Source organism: Physeter macrocephalus, chromosome 4, assembly GCF_002837175.3.
Source record: "Physeter macrocephalus isolate SW-GA chromosome 4, ASM283717v5, whole genome shotgun sequence".
Lineage (NCBI taxonomy): Eukaryota > Metazoa > Chordata > Mammalia > Artiodactyla > Physeteridae > Physeter > Physeter macrocephalus.
The window spans coordinates 92,444,454-92,471,385 of NC_041217.1; the positions used below are offsets into that span (position 1 = coordinate 92,444,454).

At 34.1% G+C, this 26,932-nt stretch overlaps 1 protein-coding gene across 15 annotated transcripts in view; it reads right to left on the reverse strand.

The window, feature by feature from the left end:
- The window catches only part of LOC102984370 (pancreatic alpha-amylase), a 126,932-nt gene that overhangs the window by 22,816 nt on the left and 77,184 nt on the right, over positions 1-26,932 (reverse strand). For 12 of the 15 annotated variants that reach the window (XM_055084410.1, XM_055084412.1, XM_055084414.1 and 9 more), the window contains 3 exons: positions 19,653-19,832; positions 17,339-17,437; positions 7,423-9,172 (listed from right to left, as the gene is read on the reverse strand). Coding sequence is in view for 2 of the 15 variants with exons in the window: in XM_028489060.2 (XP_028344861.1) it covers positions 19,786-19,832 (47 nt within the window). In the remaining 13 variants the exon portion in view is untranslated. Of the gene's footprint in view, positions 1-7,422; positions 9,173-17,338; positions 17,438-19,652; positions 19,833-26,932 lie in introns of those variants that run through there. The other 3 variants (XM_055084402.1, XM_028489051.2, XM_055084401.1) reach the window with 2 other exon arrangements.

The following is a 26,932-nucleotide window of genomic DNA, read 5'->3' on the forward strand; positions in this document are numbered from 1 at the left end:
CAGCAAATACCTAGAACTTATTTATCTTGCATAATTGAGACTTTATGCCTGTTGATTAGCAACACTCTCATTTTCTCATCCCCCAGCCTCTGGCAAGCACCATTCTACTCTCTGATTCTCTGAGTTTAACTCTATTAGATACTTCATATAAGTGGAATCAGGCAGTATTTGTAATTCTTGCACTGGCTTATTTCAGTTAGTAAAATGTCCTCAAGATTCATCCATGTTGTTGCATATTGCAGGATTTCCTTCATTTGTAAGACCAAATAATATTCCATTGCATGTATGTACCTCACTTTCCTTATCTATTCATCCATTCATGAATATATATGTTGTTCTCACACCTTGGCTATTGTGAGTAGTGCTTCAGTGAACATTGGCATGCAAAACATTGGAAAGATTCTGATTTTTTCTTTTTGGTGGGGACAGGGGTAAACACCCAGAAGTGAGATTTTAAATCATGTGGTAGTTCTATTTTTAACGTTTTGAAGAATCACTATACAGTTGTCCATAGTGGCTGCATCATTTCACATTCCCAGCAAGAGTGTGCAAGTGTTTTCATGTCTCTGCATACTCGCCAAAATTTATCTTTTTTTTAAAAAAGTATTTGCCATCCTAACAGATGTGAGGTGATACATCATTGTGGTTTTGATTTGCATTCCTCTGATGACTAGTGCATTGAATATTTTTTCATATACCTGTTGGCCATTTGGATGTTTTCTTTGGATAAATGTCTACTCAAGTCTTAGCCCATTTTTTAATCAGGTTATTTATTTATTACTATTGAATTATAGGAGTTCCTTATATATTTTGGAAGTTAATCCCTTATCCAATATAATGTTTGTGACTATTTTCTCCCATTCATTGCCTTTTCACTTTGCTGATTGTTTCTTTTGCTGTGCAGAAGGTTTCTAGTTTGATGTAGTTCAACTGTTTTATTTTTGCTTTTGTTACCTGTGGTTTTGGTGTCATCTCCATGAAATCATTGCCAAGACCAATGTCATGAAGGTTTTTCCTGTGTTTTCTTTTAGGAATTTTACAGTTTCAGGTTTTACATTTACGTCTTTAATCTATTTTGAGTTGACTTTTGTGTATGATATAAGATGAGTCAAATTTCATTCTTTTGCCTATGAATATCCAGTTTTCCCAGTACCATTTGTTGAAGAGACAATTCTTTCCCTGTTGTGCATTTTTGCCTCTCTTGTCAAAGATCAATCAACCATGTATGCATGGATTCATTTCTGGGCTGTCTGTTCTGTTTTGTTGGTCTATATGTCTGTCTTTATGCCAGTGTCATACTGTTTAAGTTATTGTAGTTTTATGATATAGCTTGAAATCAGGAATTGTGATGTCTCCAGATATGTTCTTCTTTCCCAAGATTTTCTTTGCTATTCAGAATCTTTGTGGTTCCATATGAATTTTAGGATTTTTTTTCCATTTCTGTTAAAAAATTTTTAAAAACCTGCCATTGGGATTTTGATAGGGATTGCATTAAATCTGGACCACTGAGTATTATGGATATTTCAACAATATTGGCTTATCCATGAACACAAGATGTCTTTCCATTTTTTTTTTTGTATATTCTTTACTTTCTTTCATCAGTGTTTTGTAGTTTTCAATGTTCAAGGTTTTTACTTCCTTAATTAAGTTTATCCCTAAGCATTTTATTCTTTTTGGTGGTATTGTAAATGAAATTGTTTTCTTAGTTTCCTTTTCGGATAGCTCATTTTTAATGTATGATATACTACTGATTTTTGTATGTTGATTTTGTATCCCACAACTTGACTGAATTGGTTTATTAGTTCTAACATTTTTTTGTGTAGTCTTTGGGTTTTTCTATGTACAAGAGCATGTCATCTGCAAACAGGGACAATTTTACTTCTTTTTTCCAACTTAGGTGAATTTTGTTTCTTTTTCTTGCTAGTTGCTCTGGCTAGGACTTCTGGTACTATGTTGAATAGAAGCGTCAAGAGTGATCAACCTGATCTTAGAGAAAAAGTTTTCAGTTTTTCCCCATTGTTTACAATATTAGCTGTAAGCTTTTCATATACGGCCTTTATTAACAGGGCATTTTTAAGGCACATTTATATAATACTTAGAACAAAGAGAAAACTTGAAATTCTCCTAAATTATCCTCTGATTATTATTCATTAACAACTTGCATACATTTTTAATCTAAAGATAGAATCAGTCCTTGTATTGATTTTTTTTTTCCCAAAGGCTAAAGATTTTTGAAAAACAGATAAGAGTCACCAGTCCCAATTTAACTAGAGATGGAAATGAAAACTGTGCTCTGCAAAAGGGCTTAGACTCTAAAGTTACTGACAGGTGCAAATATGAGGGCAAGTAGTTTTCTGGCATCATTCATTTCAATTCAATACTATATTAGTTAAATATTCTTTATACAATCTTTTAAGTAACATTTTCTTGTTTTAAGCATTGATGGCTGTGTTTGTTTTCTATTGCTTATAAACAATCTTAGCCACTTAAAAAATATACATTTATTATCTCACAATTTCCATGGGTCAGGAGTCAGGGCACAGCTCAACTGTGTCCTCTGCTCAGGCTCTTACAAAGCTGCAATCCAAGTATCAGCAGGGGCTGCAGTGTCATAAGAGGCTCAACTGTAAGTCTTAGTTTTCAACATATCTACAAAGATTAAATTGTATTCTTTTTGATTAGTTGTGGTTTTTAGGAATTTATAAAAAATTTCATAAATTTTAAATATTACAATTATTATTATTGTTAATGAGAGAGAAACTTAACAAAACCATCATGTTCAAAATCACCTAACTCTTTGAATTTGTATTTTTTTGTTTCTTTATTTCATCATCTTATTCTTCAGTCATTAAAGTTTTGTCACCACTTTATATTCTCAGTCCAATTTCCTACTCTACTTTGAAATTATTCAAGGGACAGAGTTTCCACTATTTCTTGGGAAGCTATTTGGCACTGTAAAATACCTCACACTTAGGAATTTTTCTCCTTATTCTGTCTAGTTTTCCCTTTGCTCTGTCTTGTCTCATTACACCTCCACACCTTCCTGCAATATCACATTGCAGGCTTTTATCTAATTTTCAATGCACTGTCATCTGCTCATCTTTTTTTTAGTTCTGCTGTTTATCAAGCAGTTCTTTCCCAAAGAATCACTTGCTTTGGAACCTATGTGCCAGGTGTATGATACTAACTTGCAATGCTGCCAGATGAATCTTGTTTAATTTTTTTTTAACCTTGCTTTAAACTTATAGAACAGCACATCAAAATGCATTGAACAGCAGGAGTAAAACACCTTTTTTTGTGGAGAAAAATAGAAAAGCACATATATAACCTATTTTATTTATACATAAATATAGAGCTGCTCTTCTACAAGTGGTTGTCTGCAGATGATTACCAAGAGGAAGGTACTAGAAGATAATGGAAATTAATATACTTAGCACAGCAGGAAACATTTAGCCTTTTAGATATACTTTAGGAAGAATCTCTTAATGGATGTGCTTGCAAAGTGTGATTCTGAACAGCAAAGCAAAAGCTAGCATCACCAGTATTGAGACAATGTCCCACTTCATGCATCCAAATGCTAAAACCTAACAGATATAACTCTAACTCTTAAAATCACAAAATTCCTTTTATAAATTTCCAAACATAGGGAAGAGTATTCTCTGGAAGAATGAGAAATTTTTTTTCTGTTTGTTTTCATCTGAAATCTATTTTATATAATATTAGCCTTTGAAAGTATCTTTATGTGTACACATTTGAATAGTTTAAAATTTTTTTAACTTAATAAATAGCTATCTGATATAATTCCCTTTTGTTTAAAACCTGAATATTTTTAAACTTGACAGTAATAACAAGAACTAAATCATTTCTTATTTGTTATAAAGGCAAGAGTTTAAATATAATGCCTGGTGCCAAAAATCAGGTAAATAGGTCAAAACAGAAAAATATATATATATATAGTGTGTACGTTTTCTCCAGTGCCTGGTAATAATATTCAAGGACAATATGACCAATTTAATTAGGAATATGTTATAGTAAAACAGAATCTAATAAATTTTTATCCAAGAAAATAAATGTTCTCTGTCATGATTTTGGCAAGTTTATCCAGATCTGTTTAAATATTCCCAATGACTCAGATTCCCTTACTTCACAAGACCATTTCTTATAGTGTTGGGTTGTTCTATTTTTACATCTTATAAAATTTTATTTTTATAGAGAATGAAACTGCCTCTGTAGACAATCTATTTGTTGACCCTACTTTCACCTTGGAACTATTATTTATATACCTGTTTCTTACACATTACTTTCCTACAAATGTTTAAAAATTATTTTAACAAAAGAACTGTTCAAGTTAAATTCTAGAATTTTCTCCAGTAATTTCCAATATGCTCTTCTGCACACAATCTGGTTGGCCATTACCCTGATTATGAGTAGAGCTTAAAATCATGCACGGTTGCATAGGCTAAGATTACAATACATATTCTTTTATGTTTTTGTTCTGTCAACTAAAACCTTATTTTACTTTCTGATATAAAGCTCTCAAGATATGTCTTTTGATTGTGAAATTTATATTTGACATTTGTATAACCTTTGTGCTGAATTTATTTAATTATTAGTTGTATAACTACTAGTGCCAAGCACTACCCCAGGTTCTGGAGATGTATTGCTGAGCACAGACACTCTGATGACCATACAGTCTCTAGAAACAGTCAAACATTAATAAAACAATCACAACAATAAATGTACAATTACAAACTGAGATAAATGCTCAAAAGAGAAAACCCAGTTTATTTCATGTGTTTGTAGTTACTTTAATTTGTTTTTCTTGTTAGATTTGTTCTATACATCCACTTTGGGGATGTTTTTGAATCTGTATTATTTTTTCCAACATGTTAGTTATTTCTCTTAGCTTTTTTTATTAATAAGCATAAGCATTCCCATATGTCTTTAGGCAACTCATTTACCCATATTTAGTTAAATAAAGATAATCACTTTATTAGAAAAATAAAATCAGTTGGAAAATCAGTTTCCATATTTAGTTAAAGAAAGATAATCACATTGTCCCAGCCTTCAGCACAAGGCTATGATGAGGGTTAAATGAGAGCTCACAAATGAGCTCTTTGTGAACTATAAAATGCAATACAATGTCAGGAATTATTATTATTTATCTGAGTTAATATACCAAAAGCCAAAGAGCCCAGTTTATGTAATTAAAGCTTGCATTAATCCATTAATCAACAAGCATTAGGTATATTTGCTCAACCAGTTAAAATGTACCCAAAAGTGTTTGTATTTGGTCCAAATTTCTCCCTTTTGGTCATAAAGATATTGTGGCAGAGAGTCAAATGGTTTGTTGAAATCAAGGTATAAAATGTATATATTTCCCTGAATTTTCCATTTCATTCCTTTATCATTCATTCAGTTAGTTGGTTAGTCAAAACCAGTAAACATTATTTTGGACCTCTTCTTTCACATCCTTCTCAGCAGTTTCACAACTCGTCAAAGAATCAATGGGAAAGATGCCTAAAAGCTTTACTTACTCCACTTTCTCTTTTCAACTTTCTTTACTTTATCTAATGTTTTTAAATTGTTTTATGCAAATAGATAAGCACAGTACATGTTTCTCCTTTTTAGACTCTTTAAATTTTGTTTCCAATTTCAAAGATAGCTCTTATTTTTTCTTTCATTTAATAGTGACTGCAGGTGAATTCTTCTCAACGAGCAAGAGGTATGGTATCACACTGAGAAGATATGAGGATTAAACATAGCTTTTAAATAAACTTTCATCTATCTAGTTTTTTCTCTTGGAAAAGGTGAGTTATAAAAGGTGATTTTATCAATTTTTTAATAAAAATTTATTTCTGATATATCCTGTAGCACCTATCATAATAATTACTCTCAAAAATTAACATTCTTTGCTAATAATCATCCCTTGGACAGCAACAAATATATATAAAAAAACTAACATGTATTTTGACAAATGTCAAAGTTTTACTTGTCATTGTCTCACTCAAAACTAATTACATTAATTACAATGTTTGTGTTCTTTTAGCTGGAGAGTATCAAACTACTATAGATGGGTAAACAAAGCAATCAAAACTTTGTAAACTAACAACCAACTTCAAATTTCATATTTTATCTAAATTGACATTTGTTGAATTTTTATTGTAGTGTGACTTGTATACACACAATCATATTTAATGTTTCAAACATAATTTTACCACTGGTTTAAAAATTCATTCACTCATTCTCCCCCCAAATATTTATTGATTGCCTGCAATGCTCTGTGTACTATTTTAGGCACTTGGAATATAGCATTAAATAAATTAGCTAGCAAATAAAACTCCCTGCCCTGATGGAGTTTCCATCCCATCAGAGAGACACAGACAATTATAAACTAGCAAAATAAATTAGAAAAACATATATTCAAAAGTGGTAAATGCTATGAAGAAAAATAAAGCAGGTTGAGGAGGTGGAGAGTGTCTGAAGTGGGAAGGGGCAGGTTGTAATTTTAATTGTGACAGGATAAAGTAAGGTCACCATTGATCTCACTAAGAAAATGACATTTGAGCAAAACCTTAAAGAAAGTGAGAGAGTTAGCTATATGGATGATAGGAAGAGGAAGCTGCTAGGGCAGAGGACCTAGGGTGGGGGCATTTTCGGCTTGAGGAGGGAGACTAGTGTGACTGGAGCCCGGGGGAGAGAGGAGCAGTGGAGGCAGGGTTAGAGACTTAAGGAGAGCAAAGTCATGGAAAGTCTTTTAGAACATTGCAAGAACTTTGGCTTTTACTCTGAAGGGTATGGGGAGTCAAGGAATAGTTATAATCAAAGGTTGTATTCATTTTCATTTCTAATTCAAAGGATTTCTCTGCCTGAAAACAGATTTAAGTGGACATTGGTAGATACAGGAGCACAATATTACAGACCATTGAAATAATGCCAATGAGAGATGGTGATGACTTATATTAGGATAAAATCAGTGGAGGGGGGGTTCAGAAGTAATCACAGTCTAAGTGTTTTAAAATAATTCAAATACAATAAAAAGTAAAAATAGTAGTATGATGAACCTCATATACCCATCACCAATAAAGAAGAATTATCAATATTTTGCCATATTTGCTCTCTCTTTATCATTTTCTTCCTTCAAAAGTGTTTTAAAGCAATTCCTAAATATCTTGTAATTTTCCCCCTAAGTGATTTAATAACATTTCCCAAAGCTACAGAGTTATCATGACCAGTAAAAGTAATGATATTCCTTAGTATCCTCTAATATCATAATCAGATTTCCATAATCAAACTTCATTCAGTTGTTTTAAAATGTATTTATACAGTTGCTTTCTTGAAATCAAGATCTAAACAAATTTTTTACATGGCTTTTTGTTTTATTGTGTCTCTTAGATCTCTTTATTGTAGAACAGATGCCAGTTAACTTATTTTAAGTGAGTCTCTAGTAGACAACATATAGTTGGATCATACTTATAAAAAATTTATTCTGCCAATTTTTGCCTTTTAATTGGACAGTTTAATCCATTTAAAATTAAAGTAATTAGGGATAAGAAAGAATCTCTGCCATTTGCTATTTGTTTTGGATGAGTCTTTGTTGTTGTTTTCCATTTCCTCCATTAGTGCCTTATTTGTGCTTATTTAATTCTTGATAGTGTACAATTTTTATTCTGTTTTCATTTCCTTTTCTTTCTTTATATTCTTATTGGTTTCCCTGGGGACTACAATTAAACTTTTAAACTTATGACAATCTATTTTGTACTAATACCACCTTATCTTCAATAGTGTACAAAATCTCTGCTCCTATACAGCTCTGTCCCTCCCCATTTATATCGCTGTTGTCACAAATTATATCTATATGCATTGTTGCCCATTAACATAGATTTTTAAATTAATGTTTTATGCATTTGTCTTTTAAATCACATAGGGAAAGAAAAGGGGAGTTAAAAAATACAATAATACCGGCTTTGTATTTGTTACATAGTTACCTGTACCAGTGTTCTTTATGCTTCAAATGACTTCACATGGCTGTCCAATGTCATTTTATTTCATCCTGAAGTACTTTCTTTAGCATTTCTTGTAGGGCAAGTCTACCAGGGACTAACACCCTCAGCTTCTATTTTTCTGGAAATATCTTAGTTTCTTCTTCATTTTTGAAAGATAGTTTTGCCACATATAGAATTCATTTTTTTCTTTCAGCACTTTAAATATGTTATTCCACTGCCTTCTGACCTTCATGGTTTCTGCTGATTAATTGGCTATTACTCTTACTGAGGATTCCTTGTATATGACAAATTGCTTCTCTCTTGCTTCTTTCAGGATTCTCTCTTTGTCTTTCAACAGTTTGATTATAAAATGCCTTGGTATAGATCTCTTTGTGTTTATTCTTCTTGGAATTTGTTGAGCTTCTTGGGTATAAAGGTTCATGTCTTTTAACAAGTTTGGGAGGTTTTAGGCTATTATATTTTCAAATATTCTTTCTGACATTTGCTCTCTATTCTCTCTTTCTGGGACTCCCATTATGTTTATGTTGGTACAATTGGTGGTGTTGCACACGTATCTTAAATTCTGTTCATTTTTCTTCATTCTTTTTTCTTTCTGCTCCTCAGAGTGGATAATTTCAGTCTTCAAGTTTGCCAATTCTATTCTGCCTGCTCAAATATGCTGTTGAAAAGCTCAAGTGATTTCTTCATTTTAGTTAATATACTTTTCAGCTCTAGAAATGTTTTCTTCTTTTTTATATTTTCTATCCCTTTATTGATATTCTCCATTTGTTAAGACATCTTTCTCCTGGCTTCCTTTAGCTCATTTATCATAGTTAACACTTAGTAAGTCCAATGTGTCTGCTCCCTTAGGGACAGTTTCTATTAAATTCTCCTGTGAATGGATCATATTTTCCTGTTTCTTTGTATACTCCATAATTTTTGGTGGAAAACTGTACAATTTGACATATTATAATGTAGTAACTCTGGAAATTATATTATTCTTGTCCTCATGGTTTGTTTTAATTGCTATGTGTGTTATAGCTCTTTGATTAATGACTTCTAAAGTATTATTTGTAAAGGTTGTATTCTTTGTCATCTCTGCTGTCATCTCAGAGATCTTTGAGATCTCTGCTCCTTTAGCTTGTGGTTAGGTTAGATAGAGCTTTGGCAGAAATTTCCTTGAACACCTGGAGTTAAAGAAACAAGAAACAAATAAACAAAAAAACTCTTCTAGCCTGCAAATTGGCTCGATGTTGGTGTACTTGTTTAATGTTTAGCCAGCCTGTTTACAGTTATGCTTTAGCCTTCACTTACAGCTTTTACTGAGCCAGAGGTGAAAACTTAAGGTCTTCTCAAGGTCTTTTCTGAACATGAGTCCTGCCCATGGACATGGACATGGCTTTCTAAATACCCTAGTATTTAAATACCCAAGGAAATTTTCACTGCCCTAATTTTCCAAAGAATATCCCTTCCTAGCTTTTATATTTTGCTCCAGATGGAAACAGGTTTTCTCTTTTCCTTTCAATGTTTTTGAGAAAGGTCCTCTGTGACCTGAGGGTGTTCTACTTAGGAAAAACAAAGACAGGTGCCTTACATCAGTCCTTTAAGTAGCCCTCAGACAGATCAAACAGAGAAACACAATTCTTTGAGAAGAAGGTCTGCTATGCTGTCTCTGGAATTATGAAGCAGGATTCAACACTGGGAAGATTAACTGCCATCTTCAAGACCCCAGTAGACCCAAGGAAGGAGGTGGTGCAAGGACAAGTAAAATGGCACAAAGGTCTTCTGCCATATTTTGGCTTCCTCTTTCTTCATTAAACCTTTGTTTGGTTGATGTGGACCTTTACCTATTTTTTCAGAATTTTAACAGTGTTGATTCTGACAGTTTTTGGAGATATCTACACCAGCATTTTTACTGACATTATTTCCTTCACTTAAAATTTAATTATATGTCTCTGATTATGAGTGAAATTGAACATCTCTCTATATGTCTGAGGGTCTTTTTATATCTTCTATAAACTGTCTGTTCATAATTTTTGCCCATTTATCTATCAGGCTGGATATATCTTGAAGAAGCAGGAGAGTGTGGTTAAAAAAAAAAAAATGCCAATGGTCCTCAGCCACTGTCCAATCTTCCCTTCTCTGCCATAGTACAAGAATCTCTAATTTTTATTTATTTTTGCTTTTTCCCAGTTTTTAATTTTATTCTATGGATATACACCTACAGTCAAAATATTAGTATAATATTAGTACAATTTTTTTACTTCTCAATTAACCATGCCTTTTTTAGAAAACAAATATATTAACATAAACAAAAAGAAGAAAATAAAATCATCTACAACCTCACAACTTAGAGGTAACAACTATAAGCATGTAGGTATAAAACACTTTATACTTTTTAACATGAAATATCAAAAAAGTGACCATACTTACACAGATTTGTAATAGAGAATGATTTTTTAAGATTGATATGCTTAATTGAGCAAAAATGTAAAAATATTCTATTTATAAAAGCAACAAAAACATTTCAGCAAATGATGCTGGAAAAATTAGATACCCATAAACTGAAAAAGTGAACTTTGACCCATATATCTCATCATGTGAAAAAATTAACTCAAAATATTTCATAGACCCAAGTGTAAAACCTAAAGCTGTACAACTTCTAGAAGAAAATGCAAGATACAATCCTTGTGACTTTGTCTTAGGCAAAGATTTATTTTTTTATTGTGGTTAAATACATATAACATAAAATTTACTATCTTAATCATTTTTAAGTATACATTAATTAGACCAATGGCTGACTTGAATAAAGTCTAAATCTCCCAGCCTCTCTTGCAGCTAAGTTTAGAGTGATGATTAAATTCTGGGCAAAGTGATGTTTGCAAGTAATGTGAGCAATTCTGAATTTACCCCTTAAAGGAAGGGGTATGAATTTCTTGTTCCATTCTTTCCTCCATTCCATTGCCTGGAATGTGAATGTGATGATGATACATTTGGGACCATACAAGATAAGGGCAGTTTTCTTTTTTTTCTTTTCTTTTTGTGGTTATAAACAAGAATATCTTTATTCTTAAGAAATCCCACTGAAGTTTTTAGGGGTGAAGGCCATGATGTATGCAATTTACTCTCAAACTGTTCACAAAAAGGATACACTTGTTATTTGTGCTATTCTTATTTTTGCAGGATAAGGGCAATTTTCTATCATGAAGCAATAGCATAGTAAATGCAAGGTCCTTAGAAAACTTTATGGAGCATACCTGCCAAACCAGACTTTCATCTCTATTTTCATTTCATTACATGAAAGGAAAAGATATTTCTATCTCATTTAAGCCACTGTTATGTGGGTTTCTTTCTCATACAACATATCCTATATCCCAACTACACAAGATCCACTGAGGATGGTTCTAGCTGTCAGCAGTTATTGACATTAGAAGATCAAGTAGACCTGACATCTAAAGAATCCATTAAGGACAACATGCAAAATGAATATATAATTACTCGTACCTCTAACAGCATTTTAATTATTTATTAGAATGAAAGAAAAAAATAGAAAAGAAAGAAAAATCCTGGTGATAAGGACAATCTTGTTTTTATTTAAAATACACAGATTTTCAAGAAATGTGATTTTTTTTTTATTGCTGGCATGGTGTAGTGGGAATTAGGATATAAGAGTAAAGAAGCAAAGTTAAAGCTAAATTGTTTGCTACTTAAAAAAATAAGAGAGAAGGTGTCAGTAGTATAAAATGTTAGAGCCAGTGAGGTATGGAGAGAGAGTAGGGAAAAGATTAAGAAAGAATCAGTAACCAAGAAGTTACTCTGGGAAGAGAGAGATGATAAAGATGTTTGGAGAAAAATTAATACATACTATATGATGTAACTTCTACCTTCCCACTTAATCTTCAGTAAAATCTAAATAGTTCACTATCATTATAGAAATCATAATTGCCATTTAATAATACAAAGACATATTGAATTCTGATTTAACACTGTATAGATTGCATGAAAACACATTCTCTCTAGAGAGGTTCGATCAGATCTGTATTACATAGTATGTAATTACATACTGAATTACATAGTATGTATACATAATTATAAATTCTAGGTATACAAATGTAAACAAGATAAAAATATGCATCCTCCAATATTTCACAATCTAAAAAGTCATAAAATGAAGCAAAAAGTGACAAAACAATGTAACAATGTTGGATACTAGGGATATGTAAAGAGTGCCAAGACAGTGCAGGCGAGAGAAAGACAAAATCTAGTCATAGGGTAGGGAAAGAGGAAGTATCAAATTATTTCAGGAGGTAATACTTTTGTGGAGACAGGTTGGAATTCTTCATGGAGTGAAGGAAAAAAACCCTAGGTAAAAGGAATAACAACTACTTACAAATGTATAGAAGTATGAGCCAGTCAGACAGAGAAAGACAAATAACATGATAACACTTATACGGGACATCTAAAGTAAAAAAGCATATAATTGAACTTATTTACAAACCAGAAATAGACTCTCAGACATAGAAAACAAACATGGTTACCGAAGGGGAAAGGAGGGGGAGGGTAAATTAAGAGTTTAGGATTAACATATCATCTACACGCTACTATATATAATATAGATAAACAACAAGGACCTACTTATAGCACAGGGAACTGTATTCAGTATCTTGTAAAAATTTATGATGTAGAAGAATCTGAAAAAGATGTATATATATATTTGTATATATAGACCTGAATCACTTTGCTGTACACCTGAAACTGACACAGCATTGTAAATCAACCATACTTCAATAATTTTTTTCTTTTTTAATTTTTGGCCACGCTGAGCAGCATGCAGGATCTTAGTTCCCGAACCTGGGATCGAACCTGCACATCCCCTGCAGTGGAAGTGCAGAGTCCAACCACTGGACTGCCAGGAATGTCCCCCCAAAATAATTTTAAGGGGTATGAGCCAACATTTTACCTCAGTGGCCTACAAATGGTTTAGTATTGTGAGAGTCCAGGATTTTTAAGGGGGACTGAAAAGAGATGCATTGAGAGAGTTGTACACTTTTTCAAGACATCCTAAGGACTTTTTGAATTCTCCTTTCATGTGGAAGAATTAAAACAATAGGTTCACTTAGTTATAAAACAAAGCTTTTCCTAAACATCTATTTGTTCCAGATACTGTTTAGATAAAAACATATGGAGGGAGTAACCTGATATCTTAATGGGAGGAGAAAAATTTTTAAATATGTAAAAAATATATGACAAATACATGAAGAAACATATATTAAGAAAATAAGATACTATGTTTCTGGGGTGGCAAATGAATTAATGTTATAGAGAATATGATGTGGGCAGGGAGAAGAGAGATTTGCTTTAGCTAGAATAGTCACGAAATGCTTCTCTGAGGAGGTGATATTTGTTGACACCTGAATAAAGAAATAGAGAGCCATGTAAACATTTGCTGGAAGAAGTTTCAAAGCAGAATGAATAGCAAAGGCACAGAAATGAGAGTAAGCTTGAATGTTTGAGGGGTGGAAAGAAAGCCAGTGCTAAAGACTGAATGATTGTGTGTCTGCAAAATTCATATGTTGAAATCTAATCTCCAATATAATGAGATTTGGACGTGGAGCCCTTGAGAGATGATTAGGTCACAAGGGCAGAACCTCATGAACAGGATTAGTGTTTTTATAAAAGAGACCCCAGAGAGCTCCCTTGCCCCTTCTGCCATATGAAGACACAGTGAGAAGACAGTCATCTATGGACAAGAAAGTGGTTCTTCATCAGACTTCAAATCTGTGGCACCTTGATCTTAGACTTCCCAGCCTCCAGAACTGTGAGAAATAAATTTCTGTTGTCAAGACAGACTGAGTAGATAAGCCACCAGTCTATTATTCTGTGATAGCATCCCAAATAGGTTAAGACAACTATTGGATGAACATAGTGAATAAGAAGTAAAAATGAGCTTAGAGAGTCAGGTAGGAGCCAAATTATATAGAAATATATAAACTAGGTAAATTAATATGGATATGTTTGATTTCAATAGAACCCATTGGAAGCATCTATGCATGGAATGGCATGATCTATTAGAAAGATACTTCTGGCTTTTATGTGGAGAATAGACTGTACTTAGGCAAGAATGAAGCAAAGAATTCTAGTTAGGGAGCTATTTCAGAATCCTAGACAAAAGTAGTATGGAACTGCAATGAGAAATGGAAACAGTGAGAAATATTTGAATCTGGAGTATACTTTGGCAGAAGAGATGTAACAGACTATCCAGAAAGAATAGGTGCGAGATGTGAGGAATCATGACTCATACTCCTGTCTGAGCAAAAAGGTAGATAGATAACTATGCCAATACCTGGGATGGGGAAGGTTTGGGAAGAGTGAATTTCAACAGGAGAAGTTTGAGGAAAGATGAAAATTATTTTTTGTGTTTTGGCCTTGTTAGTTTTCACATATCTACTAAAGACAGTGGAAGTATTGATTAAACACTGGAGCCTAGGAGAGGTCTCATCTAGAAATATAAACTTTAGTGTCATTAGCATATTCTGATATTTAAGTCATAGGACTAGAAAGATCATCTTAGGAGAAAAATTAGAAAGAGAAAAGAAAGAGGCTGAGAGCTAGAGTCCTTCAGCACTTAGAGATCTGTCAAAAAAGGAAGAGCCATCAATGGAGACATCAAAGGAGCCACTAGGGAAGTAGAGAGAGAGGAAAACAAACCAAAAAACTGTCAAATATTATGTCACTGTGGATTTCACAGAAACATTTCAAGAATGGATCCAGTGGTCAACTGTGTCAAATGTTATTGATAAGTCAAATAAGATGATTTGCAATGAAACATTGATTTTGGCAAGATTCAGGTCATAATTGGCTTTGACAAGAGCCAATTCAGTAGAGTACTGGAGACTAAAGATTGAAGTGGTTTGAGAAAAGAATAGGATAGGTGAAGTAAGAGTACTTATAGAAAATTTTAAGGTATATTGCCATAAAAAGGAGCAGAGAAAGTGTTGGTGAATGGAAAAGTTAAAGGTTAAGGGAGGATTTTAATTTTAGGTTTTAATTTAGTCCAAGTTATACATTCACATAATTCAAACAGTTAAATAATTCAAAAGCCTTCACACAAATGTAATTGTCCCCTGCATATATCACCCCCCATTTTTCAACCTTCAGAAACCTTAGAATCAACTATTTTAGCTGATTCTTTTGGCTTCTTGACTTCTGTGTCTGCACTGGCCTCCTTTGTCTACATTAGACTATTCCTATCTACTATTTTCCTTTTTTTTGTTTTCCTCTTTTCTTTCCTTTTATCTCTCCTCCCAAGTCTCTTTAATCTTATTCTTATTATTTTCCTTTTTTAAAAAACTAAGCTCTACCTTACTTTCTTTTCCTTTTCCTTCTCCATTTCCTCTTTATCTTCTTCATCTTCCTTCTTTCTATGTCTATCTCTTCCCCCACCCCACCTCAGATACGGCCAGCCAAAGTTTTAAAATGTCATATAGGTTACACTTCATGAATAAAGATTTTTAGGCCAAGTTCTTATATTTGAGTCAAGCTAGACAAACAATTGTAGTTCTCTTTCTAAGGAGGAAAAATGGGTTTTTTGAATGTCGTATTAACCTTATTTTGCTTCCTTCAGCATCAGTATTATTCAATAGAAATAGATGATACATATAGAGTATATTTCTAACTAGCTTAAAACTTCTGAGAATAGGAGGTCTCCTTTACTCAATAGGTATTTCCTTAAGATCAACTACTCTGCCTTATTCATCTATTACCCTAGCACCTAATACTGTGCCTGGTAGGTAATAGCTGCTCAGAAACATTTATATAATTGTATTCATAATCCTCCTAGCAAGTAGAGCACAGTGCTAACACATTGACAAACTCTGGAAGTGTCAACTTAAACAATTATAACATGGCTTTTCTTTGCATTTGACAATCTTCCATGTCAAACCTTGATCTTCAAAGTAAAATTATATTTTTAAGAAAACAATACCACCATTAAACTATATGGCATATGTTGTTCTTATGCGCCATTGCATATTTGATATGACATTCACGTTTACTTAGTAAAATATATGCCAGATCCTTATGCTACACTCAAAGTCTAGAAGGAGTGGTTATAAAATAGTGTGATAAGTGCTACAAGAAACAAAGAAGAAAGTCACATTTTCCTGGGGGAGTCTTCATAGGTTTCAGAGAAGTGGCGACTTTTAATCTGAGTCTGAAAGTGTGAGTGGTAAGAGCCATTTCAATGAGCCCTGATACTCAACACTATCTTTATAACAAACAGTTGCAAGATAAAGTCATAAGTTGTAGTGAGACAAGTAATATATTTTAAAAATACTTCCTACTTTATTTGAGTGTACTGTGTAAAGAAATATGGACAGCAGGAAACATGCCATCTAGAGACAAGAGCAATTTAAACTGAGCCCACTAAATGTGGGAGCATTTTATTCAGAATTTTCACTTAATTTCCTTTTGTTTAAACCATTATTAAGAAATATCCTCCAACTTATCACATGTGAATTTTAAGCCTCAGTGGTATTATGTTTGACACAGACAGATCACTTCTGGGATTATATTAATTTAGGTAGTAGTACCTGTCAGTGAGCATTTGATTGCCCACAATGCAGAAGGATTTACTCATATTATTGATTTGTTGGCAAATATATTGGATGAAAATCCCATGATATTGCTAGAAGTTGTGAAATCCAATCCAACTCTTATTGGATTTGTGAGCCATTTTCCTCTGTGTTTAGACTTGTGATATCTTTCTATAAATAGAAAAACTCAGGTGTTAACTGCAAAAGAACATTTACTGTTATGCAGGTGTACCCTAGGCTTGTGTCTCTGATGCTCAGTTATAACAAGTGCTTTGATTCCTTTTCAATTTTAATTTTCTTTTGTCTTTTTCAAACCAGTCAATAGAAGAGAAAGTATAAAATGATTATAAGTATCTAAGCAAAGATAACCCTTTGACCTCTTGAAGACCAAAGGGTTACATATTATACTTGGATATTTTTAGGTAAATTATAAAATTTTCTTTCCAAATACATTGCCCTAGATTTGTCTGTGAAAACAAGGCAATTGTATTAAAATTTATTGGACATTGAATTTCAAACAATTTCACATGCCATAGTATATTTAAGCAAATTCTACCTCCAGAACCAGCCAAATCCTCATAAAATCTGTTTTGGTAAATCCCATACTATAGATTTTTTTAGCCCACTACTAATGTGTAGCATCTGATATTTCACCGTGATAGTAGAATCTTTATTCAAAATTAAGGGCCCAAAGTTGTCAAAACCTAAAGCTGCTAGCATTTACAATTTAGTGATCATGGCATTAGAAATAGAATTTACTTAGCCTTTGAAGTATCCTTGGACATATAAAGTCCACAGAAATGTCAATCTTTGTACTTCATGAGAGACCACTGTACTTTTTTCAGGGTGAAAAAATTACTGCAAAAAGAAAAGAAAAGAAAACATACTACAGCATAATAACAATGAATGCCTCTTAGTCTTTCTACGAGGAAAATTATATATTTGTATATTTTACATTAGATTTCTAATGGCATGTCTTAATGGCTAATGGTGGTGGTAGTAATTTTTCCCCCAGCCTAGATTTATTTTTCTATTTCACTAGTTTTTTCCCTTAAGCATTAGAAGACATAAACTTCAGAATAGGAGGAGTATCTAGCATGGAAAGTGACTTCAGAGATCATTGGGAAAGTATGAAATTGAATATTTGAGGCCATAGACTTAGAAAATAAGCACACAACAAGGGAAGACAAGAAATGAGACGTAACCATAACTGTACACCTGTGTATATTTTCAGGTACATTTCTAAACACACATAGCAAAATTTCTCATATTTCAAATGGCATATATGCAATCAAATTTTCCCTGGTTGTATTTAAGGTAAAAGAAAACACTGGTTTAGATACTTGTCCAAGTTCTACCACCAGATACCTGTGTAACTTTTGACAAGTAATTAAATTTGTCTGACCCTTAGGTTACTCAGGCTTAATTCAACTTGGTGAATATGAATTGTTCTCATATTAGGTGTCAGTCCTTGTGTTCAATTCTGAGAGCCCAAAGATGAAACTTACTTCTACTTGAGTTACTGCAATTTCCAATTCCAATCTCACCTGACTCAATAACTTCTAAATTGTCCACACTGCTCCAAAGTGATCTCTTTATAATAGAAATCTCAAAGGTTTTTAAATGCTTCAATAACACCATGTGGCCCTCACAAAAAAATCTTAAATTCCCTAGAAATGTACACCTGACTCTTTATGGTGGGTCCTTCTTTACTTCTCCATATCAATTTTTTTATTCCTCCTCACTAAATAATCCCCCTGCTGCCCAGAAATGCTTTCTGTTTTCTGTTTTGCTCCTTTTGTAGTATGTGTATTTCTTTCCACCTATAACTGCCTCCTTTATCACTTCTGCTTATTCCTAACTTCTGTTAATCCTTTGTACTTCAGTACTTAAGTCTCTCTTCCTTCAGACAGAAGCCTCCTCTGATCCTGCTGATGTATGGTGGAATTTATCAAGCAGTGCTGTAAATCTCTTTATGGATCTGTTCATCAACTATAGTAGAGATCCCAGAGTACCGATTAACAGTATGAATTATTGAATCAGATCACCTAGTTTCAAATTCAACCTATCCCTATACTGTGTAACCTTAGGCAAGTTATTGAGCCTCCTCCATGTTCAATTGTTTTGTGCTTGAGATGGGAATTGATTATTAGTACCTAGCTCTTGGGAATGTTATGAGAATTAGAAAACAAACGTAAAACCAAAAACACAAAAAATGAAAATCAATTCTATGCATGTAAAATGTTATACTCAGAGCCTGAAACATAATAAATGCTTAATAAATGTAATTTATTATATTAAATAAAAAATTAAATGTAATTTATTTTATTATTGCTAAGATTGTCTCATCGCTGTATCTCTGATACCTTACACATTATCTGACATGACACATTTACCAATTCATTAATTAAGTGAATATCTATTATGCACCTCTGTGTCAACTATTATGTAATTTCAGGATATAAAAATACAAAGAGTAAGTATGATAACTGAATGAAGGAATGAATGAAAGAATGAACAAAGACAAGTTCTATTCCTATTCATAAAAAATGTTTGGTATCTAGTAAGGGAAAAGCCATGTAAGGGAAGAATATAACAAAGAGTATGTAACAGTTCTGATTCAGTGCAGGAAGTTAAATCTTTTCAAAGTATATCAAGCGAAAGGAAATTTAATTCAGGGAATCTGTAGCTTAGATAATTGTTGAACAAACTAGGAATGGAAGTCAGGGTCAACCACTGGATTCCTGAATTTAAGGGCACATCACCAAAGTTGTAATCCAGGGGAATATAGGCTGCTCCTGTGGTCAAACTACCTCTCATCCACATAATACTGGTGACTCATGGTTGGGAAGCTGAGTGTGGGGCTCCTCAACTGCTTTATTCACTCCAGTCGTCTTTCACTGCCCAAATCATATGTTAGACCCTCTTGGACAAGTCTGTGAAATGTAATAGTTTTCACTTCCCAAACTCTCCAACTACATAGTGTCCATGTACTTTGTAGGAAAATGTTTTAGTTTTAAAACTCTCTGCTTTAACATCTATTTTTGATATCTCCATTTTAAAAAAATCCTACCATTCCAAAGTCAGTAGCAGTCACTTCACAGGCTCACAGAGAAAAATATTATTCTGGATCTATCCAGCGGTCCAGTGATGGAATTACATTCTCAGGATTTTATGAAGCACAGAGTAGGAGCATGTAAACCAGGTCAGGATGGAGGGTGTAGGCTCAAGTGGACTTCCTGAAAGAAGAGCTCTGCGGAGAAGAAAGCAAGGAAGCAGTTAGAATAATGTGAATGTGGTCTTACATTTCAGGAGTTCCCTTACAAAGAACTCCTCGCTGAAGATATTTTCTTATTTGGAAGTGATGCATTTGTGAAATGCTATTAACAAAGTATCAGTAAAAAAACTGGGTGCCGAACATAAGAACAATTTAGTCTATTCTAACCAAGTACTTATGGGGTTCTGATTGGACTTCTGTGCATTGAGATCCCTGAAAAGAGATGATTGTGCCTGCCACACACACCAAGCACTAGACTTTAAGGCATGATTTGGAATTGCATTTATACAGTCTTTCTTAAAGTATGCTCTCTCTTTAAACTATACTCAGGCAAAACCGGAACTAGAAATGAGAACTTGAAAGTATCGGGGGTTTTGCCTTTCTTATTAAATCAAACAAATTTTCATCACGGGAAAATTAGTAATCTTGTTTTTTTAGATATGAGGCAACTCTGGGCAGATAAACCTGATTAAATCCATTTGATTTTTGTTATATATGTTGTAGTTTGTTATATTAGGAAAGGAGATTTCATCACTTAAAAATGTTTTCTTTCATTTGCATTTCAAATAATAATATTATTAACTGGTATTCTATAGTCTCCAAAGAGCTAAGAAATCCAGTTTTAATTCTCCATAACTCTAGATTAGTTGCAGTAGAGCTGTGGTCTACTGTAGGAAACAGGTAGGTAATTCATTAAAACCATTTTACTATAGAAAGCAGCAAATGAGTTTTCAAAATAACTACATAGCATTTTTTTTCTATTTGGTTAATTTGTGACTATCTTGGCCCTCTCAACTCCTGAATTTTATTATCTCCTTAGCCACAGTGAAAGATATAAAAGTTATTAGAAATTACCTCTTAGATATTAAAAGTTCTAATTGATAGTATTTCTTAACTACATTCGGAGTGGGTTTTTTTCAAATTAGCATTCAAACATTTGATATTTAAGCCATTTTATTTTTTATTCTCCTTGAAACAAGGTTTCTTTTCACTCTTCTCCAAACTTTAAGATAGGTTTACATAAGGTGAGAAGAAATTTGTTACTTTACATATCTTTGTTTTCTAGTATTAAAAATGTCCCTTCCTTATTCTTTTACAGTTAATAGTATACTGGTGCCCTTTCACTAATTTTTAAATTAGAGACAAACTATCAAAGTAATACCATCTTATAAAATATATATGATAAGTGATCTTCCTTTCCATCATAAATTGTCATAAGTATCTCTGCCTACCACATTTTACAATAATCTAAGAAATTTTAAAACTATTCTCTAGATTTAAATAAAATTTTAGCAGACTATTGGATGATTATCAAACATACACATTTATCTTCAAGATTTATAATATTCTTTAAAAAAATTATTTTAGTGTTGAAACTAATACATCTTATTGTATAAAAAATAGTAACAATATTGCGCAATACTGTAGCAGCCATTTTGTTGAATGGCACCAATGTGGTTTAGGTAACTGACTTGATCTCAAGGGGTGAGCCTGATTGGTTGAATCATAGCATCGGTATTGTCATTGATTAGCTTAAGAATCATTATGTGACCAAATTTTGGCCTTGAAACACAAAAAGAGGATTGTTGGAATCCTTGTTCTTCAGTGAAAGAGAATCGCTATCAACCTTGAAAAAGTGTAGGGCCCTTTCTGCTATTGGCAGTTATCCCACCGTCATGATGAGCAGTGATATAGACAGAAGATGACAAAGGGAAAGGAAAGAACACAGTTCTGCAATAACATAACTGAACGACTAATCAATCAATCCAGAAGCCTAGCTTCTTTCTAGCTTTTCTGTTAAATGGGATAATAAATTTTTTTGTTCCTTAAGCAAATTTTTGTTTGCTTTTCTGTTACTTGTGACTGAAAACCGCCTGACTGATAAAAAGCAGAAAGTTAAAGTCTGGCTCTGTCTACCTCTCTAACACACTACCCTAAGGTAAACATTGTTAGCTATTGTATATGAAATCTTCCACATCTTGTCCTTATTCACACAAAAACAGATCCGCCTCTCTCATTTTCACTACACACAGAGAGAAAGAGAGAGAGAGATCTTTTTAAAATATTATTTTTATTATTCCTATTTTTAAAAATGAGATTATAATGTACACAGTGATATGCACCAGGCTTTTTTATTTCCCACTTACTGTAAAATGGACAATTTTCACATCACTATACATAAAAGAAAACCCATTCTTTGTAATAGTCACATAGTATATCATAGTGTGAGTGATATTTTAATTTCTTTAACAACTGCCCTAATAATAGAAATTTAAATTGTTTTGAATTTTTTGTTATTATGAACAGTGTAATTAGTATTTTTATACATATATCTCTGAGTAAGTGTGAAAGTGTTTTCTTAGAATAGATTCATCACAATAAAAACGATGACGTTATTTATTTTGATTGTCTTCTTTACTCAGTAGTGGTAACTATACTGAGGCACAGAGTTACCTACTGGCTTTTGTAAGTTTTAGAGTCAGTATTCTGCTCTGATTTTAGAGCTAGCACTCTCTGAGTTATATTTTACCACCTCCCTTTTAGGATTTTTTTTTTAGAATTGCATTGGATTTATGATTCAGTTTGAGGAAATCTATCTTTCCACATTTTTGTGTCTTCTTTTTGTTTTTTTGGAAGAAAAATTAGTTTTTTTTTCCATGTAGGTGAGACATTTCTCATTAAACATAATCCTAGGCATCTCACACTTTATATTAGAAGTTTTTAATAAAAGATGTTTGAAATTAGATGTTTCTACCAGGGATCCCAAGAAAAAATAAAATAAAGAGGGCAAATCTCCCTAAAAGCATCAGTTTATCTTATGGAGAGTAATCTATACGATTTAGTTTATATTAAAACGGGATATAGGGCTTCCTTGGTGGTGCAGTGGTTAAGAATCCGCCTGCCAATGCAGGGCACACGGGTTCGAGCCCTGGTCCAGGAAGATCCCACATGCCGCGGAGCAATTAAGCCCATGTGCCACAACTATTGAGCCTGCGCTCTAGAGCCCAAGAGCCACAACTACTGAAGCCTGTGTGCCACAGCTACTAAATCCCGCACGCCTAGAGCCCGTGCTCCACAACAAAGAGGAGCCACCACAATGAGAATCCCGCGCACAGCAACGAAAAGTAACCCCCGCTCACAGCAACTAGAGAAAGCCCACGTGCAGCAATGAAGACCTAATGCAGCCAAAAATAAAAAAGTAAATAAAATAAATAAATTAAAAATGGATTTCGGGGCTTCCCTGGTGGTGCAGTGGTTGCGCGTCCGCCTGCCGATGCAGGGGAACCGGGTTCGCGCCCCGGTCTGGGATGATCCCACATGCCGCGGAGCGGCTGGGCCCGTGGGCCATGGCCGCTGAGCCTACGCGTCCGCAGCCTGTACTCTGCGACGGGAGAAGCCACAACAGGGGGAGGCCCGCATACCACAAAAAAAAAAAAAAAAAAAAAATGGATTTCTATTAAAAAAATAAACACAGGAAAAATCCTGGATATATTATAAAAGAAAATTCAGAGCTCGTATGAAATTTTTCATAAAATATAAGGAAAGGTATTTTGTGTCTATATACTAGTTAACTATTGGTAAAGTGAATTGCCCAAAACTTGGAGCTTAAACCGACATTTATTTCCTGACACAGTTTCTGAGGGTAAAGTTTCTGGGTGTAGCTTAGCTGGGTAGTTCTGGCTCAAGTCTCTCATTGGCTGTAGTCAAGCTGTTGACCAGGGCTTAGTTATTTAGGGCTTAAGGACCTGCCTCTAAGTTCACTTACACAAATGTTGACAAGAGGCTTCAGTCATCCACCACATAGCCCTGTAGTGATGAGAGAGATGCCGGAGTGAGGGGGAGGTGCCCAAGAAGGAAGTCAGAGGCTTTTATAATGGGATCTCAGAAGTGATATTCTATCGCTTCTGATGTTTTCTACTGCTTACACAGACCCACCCTGGTACAATGTGAGTGGGAACTAAACAAGGGTGTGAATACCATGAGGTAGGGATCATCAAAGGCCATCTTGGAGACTAGATGCCACAGGTCTTCTGGTGACTTGAACATCCTCCGCTACCATATGGATACCAAAAAGAAAAAGTTTGAGAAGTGCTGAGCTATGGAATTTTATTTATATAGAGTCTTAAGGCATGTAAGAAACCTGTATTTGTAAATAGTTTCACAATTTTTTCAAAGAACTTCATATATATATACATATACATATATATATATATATATACATTTTCATTCCAAAACTCCAGTCAGTAAATTTTACCTCAAAAGAAGTAAAGACTAGACTAATCTGGAGGATGAAACCATTTTGCTGTTTTAGCCCCAGCTAAGCTCTCACTTTAATAAAGCCACACGAGTAATACCCATATATATATATTTTCATTCCAAAACTCCAGTCAGTAAATTTTACCTCAAAAGAAGTAAAGACTAGACTAATCTGGAGGATGAAACCATTTTGCTGTTTTAGCCCCAGCTAAGCTCTCACTTTAATAAAGCCACACGAGTAATACCCATTTTGCCACGTGGAACAGAAAAACCAATCAACTGATCTCAGTCAACCCACAGAATCATAAGAAGTAATAAGGACTTGCTCTTATAAGTCAGTAAGTTTCTTGGAGCGTTTTTACCACAGCAATACATACCTGAAACAGAAATTGCTACTATATAAAAGTGGGGCGCTGGCATCATACAAACATAAAATATTGGCTTTGGGACTAAGCAGCAAACACCTGGCTAGAAGAGCACTGATAAAATTGCTATTGGAAACTTGACAACAGCATACCTAATGTATGTATTGATAGAAAATTAACGACAATAGTGACCTTGATAACTTGTAAGATAAAACATGTACCTAATGACTTTGTGATTCTGGCTAAGTAGATTTTCAGACAGGATGCTGAAAGTGCCAATTGGCTTCTTATAGTTGCCTAAGATATGGTTTTATAGGAAAGAGATGAATGAAAGAAGGAACTGTTTGGTTTCAAGCGGAGCCTAATGAAATCATTTCTAACAGAAGACTAGCTGAGTTAGAATATAAAATTGGTTTTCATTCCCAGCTTCTCCAGCAGACAATAGATTATCATATTAAGAGGTGAAAATGAAATTCAGGGTAATAACAGTAAAATGTGGCCTCAAAATAAAGATAAAATCAAGGCTATGAATGTAAGACCCTTAGTTAAGACCTAAGAAAGATTCAAGTTGTTTCTTCTCAGACTCTCAGCCAGACCAAAGGCTCCTAAGAATTTTAAGGATGTTGTCTCAAAGCACATTAACCCATATTTCAAAGTAGAAAGAGATCTGTCTTGAAAATATATGTCCCTGTGACTTTTGTTTAATGGAATGAACTATAATAGGTAAACAGTCCACATGATTTTAAAAGGAATTTTAGTAGTGAACGCACTATCAGCTTAGACTAAAAGGCACAGAGACAGTTCAAAACAATTTGGGCCGTTGACTTTCTACAGCAGGAAACAGCCTGAGAAACATACTGAACTACAAGCAAAAGCAATTTTTTACTAAAAAGGGGAGCATAGAGTTGAGCCAAGGGCCAGAGGGAGCCACTTGCAAATATAAGAAGTGGGTATAATCAAGAAACCTCCCCTGCCTCTGGAGCAGGGCAACTGGTGGCATGTACCTGACTGGATTCCAGAATTTCTATGTGTCTCTACTTCCTCCGTCCTTTCTGAGTGAGAGTGTCTAGCATGATTAACTTCTTTCTATCTCACCATTTTATGAACTTATGTAGAGGGCAGACTGGTAATTTACCTTTCCAGTTTATAGGTCTCTGAACCCAACAAATGGGCCCAAGTAACAGTACCTAAGGGATCACCCTGAGCATTATTTAGATGTGGGCTCTTGAACTTCAAAGTTAGATCTGATGACATAATAGGATAAGACTTTTGGGTCTTGGAGAGAGCATGATTTTATTTTGCATGTGAGAGGAATGGATCATCAGGGATCAGAGAGATCATGGCAAAACATTAAGTGAGCCTTGACTCCCAGTGTTCCAGCCCTTGTGTAGTCCCCTCCCACATTGAACCTAGGCTTGGTTCTGTGTCTTGTTTTGGTCAATGGGACATTTGCAAGTAGGATGCAACTAGAGGGTTGATAGGCATATGTGTATTGGAGTTTGTCCTTTTGGAATGCTCCCACTAGGAATTTAGTCACCTAGCTGTAAGGTAGTACAGACTAGACTGCTGAATCATTAGAGATCACATGGAGATAAGCCCTAAAGGATGAGAAACCATTCTCGACCTTCCAGCCCAGACAAGCTCCAGCTAAACGCAGCCACATGAGTTACCTCAGCTATATCACATGGAGCAGTAAAGCTACCCAGATGAGCCCAGACAACACACAGAATGGTCAGAAATGGTTAATCAGCATTTAGTCTCAAAATTTTGGAGTGGCGTGTTACACAGGAATAGATAACTGAAACAATTTATTTTGAAAGACTCTTAACATGGAAGTTTTGTTAGTCTCCAATATATTGCCCTAAACTACAGTAAGGAAGTAAAATTAGGCAAAATCTTTTTGTTTTTTCTGCTAAGGTTTGAGTGCAAGTGCAATTCCTAAGGCTCTAAGCAGAATTTTTCTGACTTTTCTACATAAAGAATTTCATTGATAAATGGAGTAGTTGGCATTTTTTGCTAAATTCACAAATGATTTATGACCTATTTACCTATTAGAGGTGATCATCACATTACTAACAGTTGAGAGACAATGCTAGTTAACTAATAAAACAGGCATCCGGCCCAAATACCACTGTCTGACTAATAATTTCAATCATTTTCAGTTTAAATTGTATTATCAACTTATGAAATCTCATTCGAAATTTATTTTTTTGTTTGAAAATTCTAAGTGACACATAAGTCAATGTTGAAAATGATACTAAAAACCAAAGAAATTGCATGTTTTCGAATTTATATCAATTTTATTTTAAGGATATTAAAAATATTTAAAACCGGGGCTTCCCTGGTGGCTCAATGGTTGAGAGTCCGCCTGCCGATGCGGGGGACACGGGTTCGTGCCCCAGTCCGGGAAGATCCCACATGCCGCGGAGCGGCTGGGCCCGTGTGCCATGGCTG